At 36.2% G+C, this 16,989-nt stretch overlaps 1 protein-coding gene across 1 annotated transcript in view; it reads left to right on the top strand.

Annotated features, from left to right (window-relative positions):
• FAM3C (FAM3 metabolism regulating signaling molecule C) overlaps positions 1-8,884 on the top strand; it is a 46,048-nt gene extending 37,164 nt beyond the window's left edge. Inside the window, exons 9-10 of the mRNA XM_012757308.3 lie at positions 7,520-7,646; positions 8,248-8,884. Of these exons, the coding sequence (XP_012612762.1) occupies positions 7,520-7,646; positions 8,248-8,337 (217 nt within the window). The 3' untranslated portion in view covers positions 8,338-8,884. The remainder of the gene's footprint in view (positions 1-7,519; positions 7,647-8,247) is intronic.
• The last annotated feature ends 8,105 nt before the right edge of the window (positions 8,885-16,989 follow it).

Raw genomic sequence — 16,989 nt, 5'->3', positions numbered from 1 at the left:
ACTATTTTCATGTATTTTAAAATATCCATTTGTAATGTTGACCTATAATGCCTGTGTAACACTAGGTTCTTATGTAGATTTGGCTTGTTTCTGTAATTTCTGTTCTACTCTGTTGACCTATTTATTTCTGTTCCAAAAGATACGATTTCAATTATTTTACAGCTATTTAAAAAAATTAAGTGTACTTTATACCTTTCTGGTGAGGCTAAACCTTTAATAGTCTTCTTTCTAAAAATCTTTTCTATGATATTTTTTTCCAGATGGCTTATCAAGAATAAAAAACATCCCTTATAGATTTTAATTGAAAAGTCCCTAAAATTATAAGAGCCACAAAGGAACATGGCTTGTCTTTGTCTTTGTATTTATTGATTTTTTTAAATGTATCTAGCGTATAGCTATATTATTTCAGATTTACACTAGGAAAACAGTGCTGCTTTATGAATGGCTCTAAGCTGAAGTAGTTTCATTGACATTGTGCATTTTATCTGGTTCAACTAAGGCTATACTAATTTCATAAATTGAAGATTAACATAAAACTCGCATAGTCAACCATTTCCATGTAACTAAACAGAATGTAATTAGGCTTTCCTTATCAAAAACTGAGTAATTTACAATTTGGGTTTGCTGAGAGAATAGGATATTATGTGTATAATTTGAGATTTTTAACATTAAAAACAAAAAGCCCCACTTTTCTGAATAGACACATATGATCTCTCTTCTTTGCCAAATTATTTCATTATTATACCTGATGGGAACCAGAACTGTTCCTTTAATCTGCTAATATACTACTAACAAATTATAGCAACACCAAAAAACTAAGGCAAGAATGATGTTTACTCTTTAGCTGCTATTTTTTAGTGCCCATTAAATGCATCAGAAGCAGCCTCAGAAGGAGGTTCAACCTATAAGGTGAAAGTAGAAATTTAAACTTTGATGTCTTTACACTTAGTCAATGTATGACTCAACTTCTGTGCATTTAAATGAATTAGATTGCATGCATTTTCACTTTGGGGCACATGCACTTACATTTCTAATATTTCCCTCTTCCAAACACTAGTAAAATAAATTTAAGCATCGTGTCCATTTATACTGAAATGGTCAAACAGTCCTTATGAAAGGCAATCTTCATCTGTTAAATATAACAAAATATAAACGTGTTATACAACCTCAATTTTATGTTACCCTTCAATTTATGGATTGGCTGGTGTCTGAATGCAGAACGTTTGACATGATTCATCATTGTGGTATATTCACTCTTATACATGAATAGAAGTTCATCTTACTGCTACTGAAGTATTATGACTTTTCCTTACCTAAGGCCACTGGATTTTACCTCATGAATTCTTCTTCTTCCACTTACACCCAAGAGTATTTACGGTGTGAAATGGATGTCTCTGCTCTTCCAGAAGAGGGAATTGGGCTGCATATTGATTGACTAGGGAAAGCAGTATGTAGTTCTCTATTATTCCTTTCAAATCCTAGTTACTATTCTACAAACATGATGACCCCCTTGGCAATACTGTGAACTTTGGCAGAGTGATTAGGACTGGTGTCCATCACATCATATCCCAAAGTGTGTTCAGTAGAACCCCAGTCCTTTACAAGTATGTATAATGATCAAATAAGTTTGAGGATGGTACCTTGTATTTTGGTCCTTTTTGGGATTTACAATGAAAGGCTCTGAAGTTCTGCACTAAAGAAACCTCTTTACATCTGTTTATCACAGTGTTTCTTGATTTTAACAACGAAGCCCATTTAAAAAACAAAATGAAACGACAAAACAATAAATACATTCCTCAAAATGTTTGCTACTTCAAGTATTTAAATCTAATTGGTATTTCTCCTTTAGTTTTCTCTTCTCTGGGCTCACTACACGTGGCTCTTTCAACTTTTATCATGTTAAGTTTCTAGTTTATTTTATCCTCCTGGCTATATTTCTTGGGCATTCTCTAGTTGATTATTGTCTCTCTTAAAATGAGTGCACCAAATAAATCACAGTGTTCCAGATGTGGTCTGGCCAGTACAGGGTACAATGCAGATGCTAGCTTACCATGTTTTAGAGATTACATTTCTTTGAATATTCATGCAGACTAGTACTGTATTAGTTTTCTTTAAACAGTCACATTTTTGGCTCATGAGTTTTTGGTCAAGCTAAATTCTCAGATCTTTTTATTTGATCTCAGACTTTCTTTTTTTTTTTTTAACCACTGCCAAGTCAGGTCTTTCTCTCCATTCAGAACTTAATTTTGTTTAATCTAAATGAGGGATTTTATATGCATTTATTCTTGTTAAATTTAATTTTGCTGATTTGAGCCCACTTGGTCCTGATTCTGACATTTGTCCTATGAGGTTTCCATGATCCAGGCTTTGTACTCTCTCCAAAGTCATTCTTATGTCTAAATATAAGTCATTGATAAAAATGTTTACCAAGGGCAGTGTGCCACCCTGCTAGAGGCCTCCTCCAAGGGATTCATCTATTAATCAATTGCAGAAACTACTTTTCAAACAGCTGCCAAGGTACCCCAATAGGCATACTATCCAGCTGCTGTTTCATTATTTTATTCATAGAGGTTATTTTCTGAGACTATCAGATGCTCACTTGAAATTCATGGACTGTGCTGTGCTAATTTCAATACTCAGATCTACTGCCTGAAAACCTCATCAAAAGCTAAAATAGCCAAGATGATATTAACTTAGCTTTACTTATTCCTCTCTCCTTCCCACTTACTTCCCATTCTTTCCTTTTTGCTTTTTAATGTTCACAGAATCATCTTGTTGTCATTCCTTCTAGAATTTTGCTAGGAATTGAAATTAGTTTTACTCAACCATTGTTTCTAAAATTTCCCTTGCCTTTTTTGAAAATTGGAATATTGCAGTTAGTGCTTTAGCATCTCCATTTTTCATGATGCTTCTACAATAACTGACACTACCTTGAAGATTATGTTAACGGATTCCCTTACAATCTAAGATTGCATGTGTGTGTATGGGCCTGAAGGCTTTACTTTAAAATACTTATATAGACTTTGTTTTTTGTAGCTAAAGGCACAGTACATTTTATTTGTAAGATCAATTCCACATAAAAATTATGCATAGAAATCTTATCAGAGAAATATGCAAGGGCACCATAGCTACTTTGTAGAAAAGGAACACTTTTTAAAAACATAAGAAACACTAGGGACACTATCCCAACCCTAACTTCAAAGCATCCTCTCAGGAAATGGCATAGAAAAGTGCTAAGATCTATAGTGATTGGTTTAAAAATTAAATATTAAGGAAGCTGTAGCAACAGAGTTATCAGGATTGCTGTGGAACAAACTAGAATGTAGCCATGTTTGCACTCTCATGGGTATTTTGCATGCTTCCTTTCTTAAGTTTGAGCCCATTGTAGAACACTACTCTAATAGCAGTAATTTAGAAACTATGCTTCCTTTTTTCTGGGATTGTTAGCAGTTGTATAGCAAAAGTTATTAGGAATTTTTGTGTGTTTTTAAAGAGTCATGTTCCCTCATAGGAATTTCTAATCTGAACTTTTTACAGTATGCTCTCTTTAAAGTCTAGGGTAGGTGGCCATTTACGCCACATATAGTAATCATTTCTTATTCTTCAAAGCCCTGAGGTAATACGGTGATTTTCTTCCAAAGTTCCTGACACTTCTACTTCCTAACTGGTTCTTTCCTATTAATCACAATTCAGCCTAGAATATCAGTTCTCCTTGTTGCCTTCTGTGTTTCCAGAAAGGAGGCTTTGGCTTGGTTTGATGGTGTGACTATAGGACTTTCAGATGTGCCTCCAATCCCAGCGAGGATTGAGGTAGAACCCAGAGACTCCTGTCTCCTCTCCCCACTTTCCCCCTTTCTGCTCCAGATTGCCTCTGCATTATATTAGAGTGTCTTTTAGCAAAACCTGATCGCTGTCTGTTTCCTGGTTTTATCACCTGATACTTTTCTATTCATTTTAAAGAAAATTCTTCACTAAAATAATTTGACGTAAGTTTTTAACAACTCAGCTAGTTAAGACCATTAGTGAGGATTAAAATATATGTGCTAACAAACTCATGGTGCTCCTATATAGAATAAAAAGCTTATATCTCCAAACTTTATGCTACATATAAATATATCAGTTACTCTGGCTTTTAAAGAAATGGGACATTTTGACACTTTTAATATCATGCATTAATATTTAATGTATTTCTCAAAATATGAGCTATGGTGCATGGTTTTAAACTTGTTGAAATTGTTTTTTACTTAAATAGAAGATATCTAAGAGGAATAATAAAATAATCCACCAAACTTTGCATAAGCTGATCAGAAAGGTTAAACTATAGATAGATATACATAGGGACATGTGTCAGGGGTCCCCCAAACCACTGCCAGTTTTGATGATTCTCTGGTAGGTCTCGTCGCTATGATTTGTTATAGCATAATGGTACAAAGCAAAATAAGCAAAGTGAAAAATTTCATGGTGCAAAGTTTAGAGGGAACCAGGTTCAAGTTTCCAAGAGCCCTCTCCCAAGTGGAATCAAACAGGACATGCTTAATTCTTCCAGGAGCAAATTATGACAACACATAGGAAGTATTGTCTATAAGGAAGCTTGTTAGAGACTCAGTGGCCAGGGTTTTTACTGGGGGCTGGTCATGTAGGTACACTCTGCCTAACCCATCCCAAAATTCCTAACTCCCAGACAGAAAACAAGTCTTCAGCATAAAGTTCATTGTTTGTGCACACAGTTTAGGCCCAGTGAACCATTCTTATCAGTTCTGAAAATGGTGGAAGCCCTCCCCAAATATAAGTGTCTAAATGCCAGCCAAGGATCAATCTTTCTAAGGCCTTTCTAAGCATAGGGAACTCAGGCCTGCTATGTTAGTGCTTTTCTGCACAGGATCTCGGGGTGTTCTCATGGAAAAGTAAGGAAAGAGATTAATGGAGTCAAAACACAAATCTTTAAGTTGCTTCTAGATCTCTGACTAGATTGGCTTGGTTTATTCATGTAGGTCATAATGGTCACTTCTGAAATTCCAAAGTATGGAAGTAAGAATGGCTGACTGTCCTTCAGTATATTTCTCAGTTTTTGCAAAACTCTTAGATAAAAAAGATTTTACTTGCTTTTAACAAGAGGGCTAGACCTGCATTTGGATAATCACCTACCTTGCAGGCAGTCTTTATGTATAAAGCAATCTCATCATTTGTGAACTTAACATTCACTGTTTCAGCTATTTATGAGCAACTCTAAAGCTCTGTGAGGTGCCATTTGGTAATTTTTCTGAGACCTAAATGTGAATGGAGCCCCAAAGTCTCTCTGCGGGAGGCAGTCCACTGAGCTGGCTGCCTGCCCTTTGCATTTCAATACTGTTCTTGTTACAGCAGCAAAACTCATCCAGCAGTGCTGATGATGCAAGTGTAGAGTTCTAGGAAAGTAGGCAGAAAATAAAACATTTGGATAAACTATACGAGTGGAGTATGACAGTCTTCCAGATTCATGACATCCTAACAGCATTTGGAAGCAAGAAAACAGGGTTCAAGTGATATTTTTAGGGAGTCTCCCTCTAGCATAAAACTTGTTTAAAAAGTGAGCAAACAAGTGAAAAGTGATGGCTACTTTATGTAAGAGTGGGCATAGGAAACAAAGCTACAGAGGAACTTTGAGGAGAAAGCCAGAAGCATATGCACGTGATCCCATGTGAAGGTCTCAAAATCTTCACAGAGGCTGAGACTTTACTAGGTCTCTTGCACGGAGGCAATCTCACTTCTTTTTAGTTCGATGGTTATAATGCATCATTTTATTTGGAGGTGAGTCTGAAAGGCTGAATATTCCACACACTATAGCTTATTTTCTTGCTGATTCTGGTGAATTTCCTCCAGGTGAAGAGCAGTGCCCAGACTGGTTAAAACAGCTCCACTGCCCCATAGATGTGGTTTGCATAAATCTTGACAGCTTAATAACATATGTAGTTCCTTCCTGTTTTATGAAGCTTTTTTAAACATAAATTATCCCATTTATCTTTAAATTAGTTCAATGGGAACTTTGCTACCTAGTGTTTCTTTCATGAAGATATTAAAGGAACTAACTGATATTAGCATGAGATGTTTAAAAGAACAGTGTGGAATGAGTAAATACCTTCCTGCTATTTGCAAATATAAAGCTTGCCTCAAATATGTATCAGAACAAACCTCTGTAATTGACCTGTTGGACTTAATGCCAAATACTTTGAACACATACTCCTTAGTTCTTAGTTATCTTTTTGTGCTTTTTTTTTTTTTAGCTCTACAGCTAGCATTTATGTACTGAACTACTTCTCCCCTTTGAGATAAAGGAGAATCACTAAACATTAGGATAATAACTTACACAAATTTTTTTAGTTTAGCAGTTTGTTTAGTGGTTAAATTTTGTCATTGCTTATCATCCTGGTAGATATTTAGCTGCTATGTGGTTAATATTTTGATTTTTTTTAAGTAATCACTTGGCAATTATCACTGAAGTGCAATTTATATCCCTATTCTCAAAGTCATTTTCTTTTAAATAAAACGTAGTGTTAGAAATATGTAGATTTCTATCAGCGTTTACCTTCGTTCTACTCAAATGTTATTTACAAAGGTCTTAGTGGAGATTCAAAATGATTATTAATTCTCTAAAGATATTTGTTGCTTAAGACCAGGTGTCCTCAAACTATGGTCCGCAGGCCACAGGTGGGTATTTTTGCCCATTTGTTTTTTTACTTCAAAATCAGTTATGTGCAGTGTACATAGGAATTTGTTCGTAGTTTTTTTTAAAACTATAGTCCGGCCCTCCAACGGTCTGATGGACAGTGAACGGGCCCCCTGTTTAAAAAGTTTGAGGACCCCTACTTAAGACCTTGGATTAGCCTGGGTAAGGCATCTACTGACTGTGGTATCCTTTATTGATTTAATGGATATAATAGTTAAATGAAGGTGAATTATTGCTATGAAATAAAGACATCTAAAAGGCACTTCCTAACAGAATAAACTTAAAATTAGTTGTTGGATTTCATGTCTTTTTAGCATTATGTTATTATTTTGAAACAGTCTCACTCTGCTGTCCTGGGCAGAGTGCAGTGGCGTCATCGTAGCTTACTGCAACCTCAAACTCCTGGGCTCAAGTAGATCCTCTTGCCTCAGACTCCTGAGTAGCTGGGACTACAGGCGCATACGACCATGCCCAGCTGATTTTTCTATTTTTAGTAGAGATAGGGTCTTGTTCTTGCTCAGGCTGGTCTCAAAATCCTAAGCTCAAGCAATCCTCTTGCCTTGGCCTCCCAGAGTGCTAGGATTACAGGCATGAGCCAAGGTGCCCAGACCAGGATTCCACGTCTTTTGTCACTAAAGAATTCAGATAGTAGGAATGTTTATCTATGAAAAAAATTCCTTTTTTTCCCTAAAATGTTCTCTTAAGCTGACATGTTCTCATTTTATTCATGTTATATGTTAACTGTCCTAGGTGAATCAATGAAGTATCATATAGTACCCTGCGTTTATTGTTGTATTCTTTCTTTCCCTCTTGAAGACTCAATGATGAGGCACGGCGGCTCATTGCTGAATTGGGGAGTACGTCTATTACTAATCTCGGTTTTAGAGACAACTGGGTCTTCTGTGGTGGGAAGGGCATTAAGACAAAAAGCCCTTTTGAACAGGTTAGTGTCTTAGATGCTCATAATTAACAAAAACAAATTGTGTGAAACCTCATGTTACATATTCCCAGTTATTTGAAAATTAAATAATGCAGATATTAATTATGTGCATATATTTGCCATAAATTCTTGGTATTCAATTATTTGAACTAGCCATCAAACTTTTTAAACTCCAAAGCTTAAAAATTGTGTGTGGAAATTTTTTTTTACCTTACATAACAATGCATTGGAATGTGATTACTTTGTCTTAAACCTTTCAGGAAGCGTTAGTTATTAAGGATTTTAATTGCGCTTTGGATATTGACATCAGTTATTTGGCAATACTTTAGAACTTAACAGAATGTAAACTTTACTTTTTGACTAATAAATAATCCTTTAAAAAGATCTACAATGTTTTGTTGCTTTAGCTATTATAGTATTTGAAGGTCTGCCATATATGTGACAGGCCCCAAGTGTCACGCATTTAGTATGTTGAGCAATAATTTGTATGGACTCTTCATCGACATGGGTGTTACAGAAGTGTGAGAGTGAGTAAACAATGTTATTACAAATCAGCAGTTCACAAAGGTTTTTTTAAACTGTATACTACTATTGTTTCCAATAGCACATAAAGAACAATAAGGACACAAACAAATATGAAGGATGGCCCGAAGTTGTGGAAATGGAAGGATGCATCCCCCAGAAGCAAGACTAATGGAAATATGAAGAAAATTGAAGAAAACGCACTTTCACTATTAATGGGAGAGCTAGAAAGAAGAAACTACGTGTAAATATTTTAAGAGCATGCAGCCATCTCGGTGTGTGCATGAGCATTGTCTCTTTTGATATCAGGATTATTTATTGCTAACGTAAATAGATAGCATTGTAAATAGTCATCATAACGAGCAAATCACTGAACCATTTCTTAGCGCATTTTCCTGAAAGTACAATATTTAGACTTAAATGGTAATAACACATTTTAATTCGAAAAGCATACCCAATGGATAACTGAACAGGTTGTGATATATAATACTGGTTGCGATGAAAATCTATCATGGAATAATACAGATTTTAGGGAGGCGACTTTGTTTTCTTTTATACATATATATGTTCCCTTGTGATGACAATATCTTTTAAATTAAAAAAGAGATTTGGCTAGTTGTGTGTGTAATGTTACTTTACAGTCTGAGTCTCCTGATGTACCTCTTAGTCTTTCTCTTCCCTTCCTAAGAAACCAAGAAATAAAGTGTTTGATACAAAAACTTATATGGGATGTGAAAAGCACAACAAAATTCTTTTTTTAATGTACACAGTAAAGAGTAAATGTGTAAATGTAGATGACATTTAGGACCATAGATAGCTTGCCGGATTTTGTGTTAGCAATGTGAATAACTTGATTTTGTATAATAAGCTATTTAGAGTGAGGCTGGAGGTGGCAGCTCCACAGAACCGGGGAACCAGGTGAAGGCCCCTCCCTGGCCTAATAAGGTCATTCAGGACAGCTGAGTCGGTATATTTAGAGCAATATGTTTTCCTTATTTGTTATCAGCATTGACCAAGTGGTTTGAAAAAAGGCATGCTTTAATACCACAATAATTTTGTTTTGTAAACCAGAAAATTCTGTATTTACTTCTTTTAACTTCATAATATCAATTATTGCCTGAAGCTATAGTGGCATATTTAGAAAAGCCCTAATTACTGGGTAGACTTATAACATTCAAAAAATAATTTTATTTGACCCAAGATGACTTTATATCCAATTCTGCATAAAAATATAGGAGATCTAACTTTTTTTTATGAACTTCAGATATTTACCAAATAACTTTTTTTCTTTTAATTTTTTTAGGGCATTAAATACCTGTTTGTGTATGAAGTATCTTAAACTGGAACATAAGCAAATTTAATGATCAAGCTGCCATTCATAATATAAGGCAGCACCTAAATTTTAGAAGCCTTGTATAAAAAAACCTAAAAGCAGTATTTGTTATTTTGCTATAAACCAAGTTGGAAGCTATTCAGATATTTCTTAAATATTGGTGAACTTTGGGATACTATTTCTTCCCTCAAATTGAATGTACTTCATGAGTAAATGCACCTTATACATTTAAACAATTTTTGTAAACTTTTCGGATTTTTGGTGCTTATATGCTAAATCACATTCAGCATGTGTATTTTGACATTTAAAATACTTCCCTTGATTCTGTAAACTAAAAGAATAGTTATTTTACAGTTCCAGGGATTGTGAAATAAATGTTACTTTTTTTTTTAATTATGAAAATAAATACTCTTGGTTTTGCATTGTGAATTTTTTTGTATTGTCCGGCAAAGTATAATATACCTACAGACCTTCACATTAAGGTTTTTCAAGCATTTATTATACTGCCTAACTTGCAAAAAATTAAATCATTGCTGTGGTTAAACACAGTAATATCCTCTGAATATATCTTAACATGTAATTTAAGTGTCTAGATGGCAGGATATCCCTTTTTATTATAAAGTGTATAAAATGATGGCTTGTGTAGTTGTCTAAAATCTCAAAAGAAGGGATAAAGATTGGTTGTGTAACTGCTTTGGTGCAATTTTCATTTGTCTCAATTCTCTCTTGTATAGACTGCCAGCTTAACTTTAGAAGCAATAATTTTACTACATTTCATTTTCAGATCTTTTTAAAATCAACATTGTAAGTGAAACAGTGCTCATTTAATGTTAAGAATTTTCTTTATTAAATCAGAGATTATCTTTGACATTTTAGTATTTTATATGGTGCTTAAGGGCTTATAGATGCATATTTTTTATTTGTGATCACAGATGCTTTCCCAGAACAACTGTACTATAACATGAATGCTAAAGTGGAACACGAGAAAGTAAGAAAATAAGTGATGTTTGGGAAATTAAAGAAATATTGAGCCAGAGTCTTTATATTTATGACTTTAATTTGATTAAAGTGACATTTATCATTGTACTTTCTATATTGTACTTGTCTTTAAATGAATCAGCTATTGTTTAATATTTTATGATAGGTGAAAGCTCAATTCATTTAACCTGTATTGAACTTTATAGTTGGAAAGCTTACATAAGTTACAAATGACCAAAATACAAGATATAATTTCATTCAGTTTGGTTGAGAACCCCCTCCCTTTCAAATGAAAGAATGAGATAAGATATGTGCTGTGTTCAGTTAGTAGACTAGTTGGAAAAGTCATTTAGAATACTTTTCCAAGTGAATATAAAAGGGAAAAATTGCTGTGTTGATCAGAGATTTGCCACCTAACTAGCAGGTCAAGTCTTTCCAGTACACCTCCCTAACTAGCAGGTCAAGTCTTAACCAGTACACCACACTGTCTCTCCACTACAGAATTCTCTCCTCCTCAAAGCTTTAGGCCCCTTTTCTTTCTGGCAATCAAGTGAAACAAATACAGGCTGACTATATTATTTCAGCCTTTTGGACAGCAATAAATCCATGTAAATTTAGAGCTGTAGACTAAAGCAACAGACTTCACTTTTTCTAAAGCATTTCTCAGAAGGATTTTTTTCCCTGTCTCTCTTCAGGAAGATTTTTCTACCAATCAATTGGTTTTTGATTGTCACATGCCAATAGCTAGTTAATCTCGATTTCCCTCAAAGCTCCCTCCATTTAACTAGGCTTTGTTTCTCTGATTATTGCTTGCTCCTTACTGTGATCCCCTTTTTTTAGGTTTCAGTCAAATCAAGGGCTAGCTGGAGTGAAAAGCAAGCAGACCTGGCCAGGACATGTCAATTGCTTGGCAGGATGAAGAGAGCATTAAAGGGTGGTGCAAGCAGCATGGTGAAAGCCCCCCAGAGAATCTTAAGGGGCTCTTTGGCCATCAGAATCTTCCTGCTGGCCAGTGAAGGGGCAGACAACTTCAGGGCAGCTATATTGAGGAAACACTTTCAACACTTAGATGTCTCTTCTATGGGTGGTTAGAAAGGAAAAGGGTCAGGCCAGCCCTTATAGTAAAGACAAAAGAGATGTACATGTCTTGTGGGCAGTTAATAAGCAAACTTAGCATGGGGAGGACAATCTTTCCACCACAGCTATTTCACAGGACAACTCCCTGTCATTACTAAACTCATTGTTCAGCTCTGCATCAATTATGCTGACTGCTGGAGTGCACTGAATATTGAACAAGTTTAGACTACACTGATAAGATACTCCCTTTTGCCAGGGAAAATTAATTTATGAACCTACAAACTTATAACATTCCATATACTCAGCCTGTATTTGTTTCACTTGATTGCCAGAAAGAAAAGGGGCCTAACGCTTTAAAGAGGAGAGAATTCTGTAGTGGGGAGACAGTGTGGCGTACTGGTTAAGAGGAGGGACTTGCCTGAGTATTCAACTCTGTTCTACTGTTAACTATTAGAGGACCTTGAAAAAGTCAATTTCCTTACTTGTAAAACAGGAATAGTACTAGCATGTTTGCCTACCAAAGTGTCTGGCACAAGGTACTCACTAAATACAACTGCTAGTACTATTAACAATGCATCTTGCAGGTTAGTAACATTTTAGCCCAAGAGAAGCATTAACAAGTCAGCCTCTCTAGCTTTCCAATTCCATCATACCAAGCCAAAGGGAACCATTAAATAACTTGGGCATTACGGTCATGAGAGAGGATGCAGCTATTCACCCAAGGTTCTCCTTGACCTCCAAGCCTCTAATTTTCATATGCTACTTGTCCTTTCAGTCGTTACACATTGACACCAAACGCCATACATAGAATTCGAGCTTTCATGTATCTCTAGGCAGCTAGCATTTCAAATGATCACATGATAGTTCCACTTACTGACTTAGCTTTTAGGGGAAAGAATGTGACTTCAGCCAAAGAGGCTGGGAGCCTTTGCTGACTCCCTGTGGCAGCAGAGATGGACAGATCTTGATCCCTGCTCCTGATGGCCTAACCATCCACCCCATTCCTGCCGCAGGGTGGGGTGGGGCTGTGATCAGAAGGGGGCACAGCTGGCACCCTGCTGCACAGAACCGTCTTAGTATAGGGGCCACTGACTTCTCTGCCAAATCTTAGTCTTCTGTATCACTGGTGGAATAAAATGGCCAATTTGGAAATCTTATCTGTTGAACAGAATTGCTGTTCTCTGTAAGTATATCCCTCAGCAAAGGAGAGTCATGCTCAACACTGGGAATTTGGAGTTTTAGCTAAGAGCCTAGTGTAAGCTTTCAAAGTTATCCTAAAACTTCATGCGAATTTTTCATGTTATTTTTATCATTTACAAGTGTTTATATTGGCATGGAAATCTTTTAAGTTACTTTAAATTTCAGCTCCAAAAAGTGTTTAGCTTATGTATACTCTGTATTGGCAGCCTGATGAGAAAAGTACCATGTGCTTTATTTGACAACAACAGATACAAACTCCTAGGAGAAAGCCTTGCCTTGAGAGTGCAAGCTCTGAGCAGAGGAAAGATTTAAAACCAAATAGTGCTGGGGCTATCCTTAGAAATATGTTCAGTTAGTGGAGAAGGCAGTGGTCCCTGAGAGTTGTTTGCGGGGAACAGGCCTCTGGTGGAAAGCAGAAAGGTCAAATGGCGAGGATGTTTTTAGGTGTGAGGAATGAGCACTGTGCTCTGAGTCCTGCCTGCCCTAGATGGCTTTCTGTTTTCCCTTAGGGAGAGGACTTGTGATTTTACGTAAGTAAATGAGCTCATCCCTAGATTCCTATGAAGTTGAAAGTCAATTCTTGTGGAACTGTTAATACCTTACAAGGCAGTGTTAAAATTCTATCATGGAAATACTCTGGAGTAGGTTCCTTATGGTTCTAAAGCACATATCTAAAGTTCTGGATATGGGCACAGTTACAGGAGTTGTTGCAATTGGAATTTTGAGATTTTTATTTCTGTATGTAGCCAAATTTGAAAGTATAGTTTCTCAAAAAATGATATATTGGGCATTTGGAGAAAGAAAAAAGTGTTCAAGCTGACAGTGTCTCACTGAGTAGTGAAAGGTATCTTTTAGCTTGTGAAATCATTTATCCAGTACCCATTAAGTGGGGAACATGTTAGGATTTATTCCATTCACTTTTTCAGTTTAATGATTTTGCTATTTAACTGTATGCTATTTCTTGCTGGGCATAGAGCCTTGTGAGGAACAAAAATTAGTCATTTGGCAGGGAGTTTGAATGAAACAATGACAGTGGATAGGACTAAGGAAAAATAAGGATCATGTATGAGGAATAAATAGGTAATTATTGATTTCCATTTGGTAGATTGACACCTTTCCTTGGTTTATAAAGAGTTTGAGGTATATGTAAAGGTGCTGTTAAATTTGGCGATACGTCTCCTTTATCAAAGAGTAATTAGGGGAAACAAGGAATGCCCTTCCTTCTTCTTGGCTAAACAGGGCCAGATAGCTGTTGGCCATGAACTGAACACCCATTTTGGGTGTTCAGTTATTAATTAAATGTGGAAGGGAAGGCTTCTTGGCCTCTATGAAAATGAGTCACCCTGAGGCCATTTGAGAGGGAAACAGGCAGCCCTGTTTCCACCACCCTTTCTGTCTTTCCAGTTTTCACACACAAATCAAATGCATTCACTTATTCTCCAGATTAGAAAGTCACATGTGAAACAGTAATTTGTGTTGACTCGGTCCTCATTTATATCTCTACTCTCTCTATAACCACACGGGAGAGGCTGCTTTTGCTAGCATGATTTTGTTTCAAAAGGTTTTAATCTGGTTCAAACCACCTCTGGTGGTTTTGCTTTGGATGTGAATGTAAACCATAACAAATGGCAATTTTTATCCATCTATTTAAAATAACACCTTATGTAACAATTGGCTGTAAGTGCAACAATAAAACGGATGCATTTATTTTATGTCACACTAAATTAGTTTGATCTTTACCCCTTGTCATTTTCTTTCGGAATGATTGTTAGATTTTTGTACAATCCAACTGTTAGCCCATTGCAATCTGAAATAGACATCAATAGCTTAAATCACCCTGAGCTTATATTTCATAGTAAATTCTAAGATCTCAGTACTCCCATCACTTCACTCCCCACTCCTCGACCAAGTTTATATAACCAAACCATGAAGGAACATCCTGTAATTTTCATTATATTGTTAAATCTTCCAAACTCTGTAAATAGTATATTGTAAATCCTGTCTACTGACAGTTTTGATACTGTGAGAAGCACAGTAACAATATTGTGGTTAAGGGCACAGATGCTGAAGCCAGTCTGTCCTGTGTGTCCTTGGACTGGTTACTTACTGGTAGTGTGTCTCAGTTTTCTTACCTGTAAAATGAGGACCAATAATGGGACCTACCTGATGAGGTTATTGTGAGAAATGAGGGTTTTAAAGTATACATATATATATATATATATATGTATATATATATTTATGTATATATGTATATATATGCATTTAATATATATTAAAATCTTTAATATATAAAGAATAAAGTTTTATTGATATATAATTTACTTAGACCAGTACCTGGTATATACTAAGTACTAGCTAAGTGTTTGCTAATATTTTTTTTTTCTTTCAAAGGAAATGAGTCCGTTTCTGGTGTACCACTATGTCCCCTTCCATACTGTGCCACATGCCATCTCCATCCTGCTCCAAGAAATGTTATGACTTATTACATCTGGTCTATGGCAAAATGAAATTTAGAAACAAAAAGAATCAAGGCATCTTAGCCAACTTTCCTTAAGAAGGGCTTATCTTAAGGAGTAGTCATGGTTTCTGGAAATACGATTTAAATTATTTTTTACCTCAGATCAGCCAAGGGGAACATAGTGCTCTAGATAACTACTTACCTCCAAATAGTTTAATTTTCCCAGTCTTTGACAACCTTTGGGAGGTGATACATGAAGTATCGGAAACTCACCAAATTGCTTAATAAGTAAATATTTTGATGAGAAGCTTTTCTGCTTCCACATTTTAAACTAAGTAAAAATAAATGTCATATCAGTATTAACAGTACTTCAGAAAATTTAAATGTGTTTCTAAAATATTTACTGTGAATGTCACATAAACATATCAGCTCACAGCATCTAATGCATATAATTTTAGTTTTATTGTAATTCTTAATATAACTGTCATAATTTCTTAAAATACAAACAACTATCATCCAAGTTGTGAATAAGAAAATAATGCAGTTGTTTATGTTCAAAAGGATGAACATGTTGCTAATGTTGTGTAAATTACTATTATTATCAGGGAGATGCCTTAATTAGTCAACTTCCTTATCCAGGTGTTACAGATAATGTCATTTAATATGCTTTTCTTGATTTCATTTCAGGATGAATCACTCATTGCCTCTTACCATTGCCTCCATTAGGCAGCTCCAAATTTACAAAGAAATTGAACTCCTAAATTGAAAAATGATACACTAGTGCACCTCCCCTCTCATTTAAACATCATAAAGGGCATTTAAACAAATCAAAGCATTTTGTGCCCATACATAATCCACAGTGCTTTGTGCTTGCTTTGTCTGGTTGTGAACTCTATGCGGTGCTAGAAGCTGTCTCCTAAACAACTCACTAGAACTGGGACATCTAATGGCATCGCTACCGAGCATCCAGGTACCTTTTATTGGTAACATAACACCCTGGTTTTCCTTTAGGGCAACCACCCCCTCTCTATTCTTGAGCTGTGGAGTTTTAGTTGAAGAGTACCCCACTGCCAGTTCCAGGTGTGGGCTGTAAGGGCCTTGAGCTGGATCAGTGTACATATCACCCATCCCCAACTCCCAGTGGTCATTGTGATTGGTCCAGAGACGGGCACATTTAACCAATCTGAGCCAATAAGACTCAGATCACTTTTGCTGGGCCTTCTGGGAAAGAAAAGTTTTCTCTCTCTTCTGTGTGAGCAACCAGGAAAAAAATTGTCTCTTTCCTTAGCTTGGGGCCTCTCTCTTTCCTGACAAATGAGTGGTAGGAGAATATGAGGTCTGGAAATGTGGCAGCCATGTTGTTAAGAGAAGCAAAGAGCCTGGAGCTGCTGGGGATGGGAGAGTTTTGGGGGTGGAGGTAACAAGCACCCTGTGGAGCCTGAAGTAGAAGACAAGACCAGCAACCAGCCTAAAGAGATAGACCTGAGCCCAGGGAAAATGGTGTGAGCTTGTGGATCACGCCTCACCTGAACCAGTCACAAGTCTGGAGTTTTCATTTACTGAGTCAGTACATTTCCTTTAATGTTTAAAAGCAATCTGGGGTGAGTTTTCCATTACTTGCAACATAAAGAGCTCCAACTAATGTAGGCAAAGTAGCCTAGACTGGATAGGAACTTTTGGGTCCCAGAACTGTGTTCCCAGGAGCAACAGGGTGCTCCCTCTACCATGACCGAGAGTGCGAAGGAAATGGGCCAAGGCCAGGCTGTCAGCCAATAAGA

The sequence above is a fragment of the Microcebus murinus genome, chromosome 9 (assembly GCF_040939455.1).
Source record: "Microcebus murinus isolate Inina chromosome 9, M.murinus_Inina_mat1.0, whole genome shotgun sequence".
Taxonomy (NCBI): domain Eukaryota; kingdom Metazoa; phylum Chordata; class Mammalia; order Primates; family Cheirogaleidae; genus Microcebus; species Microcebus murinus.
The sequence above is the reverse complement of the archived record's forward strand: the minus strand, read 5'-3'. Positions and strand labels throughout refer to the sequence as shown.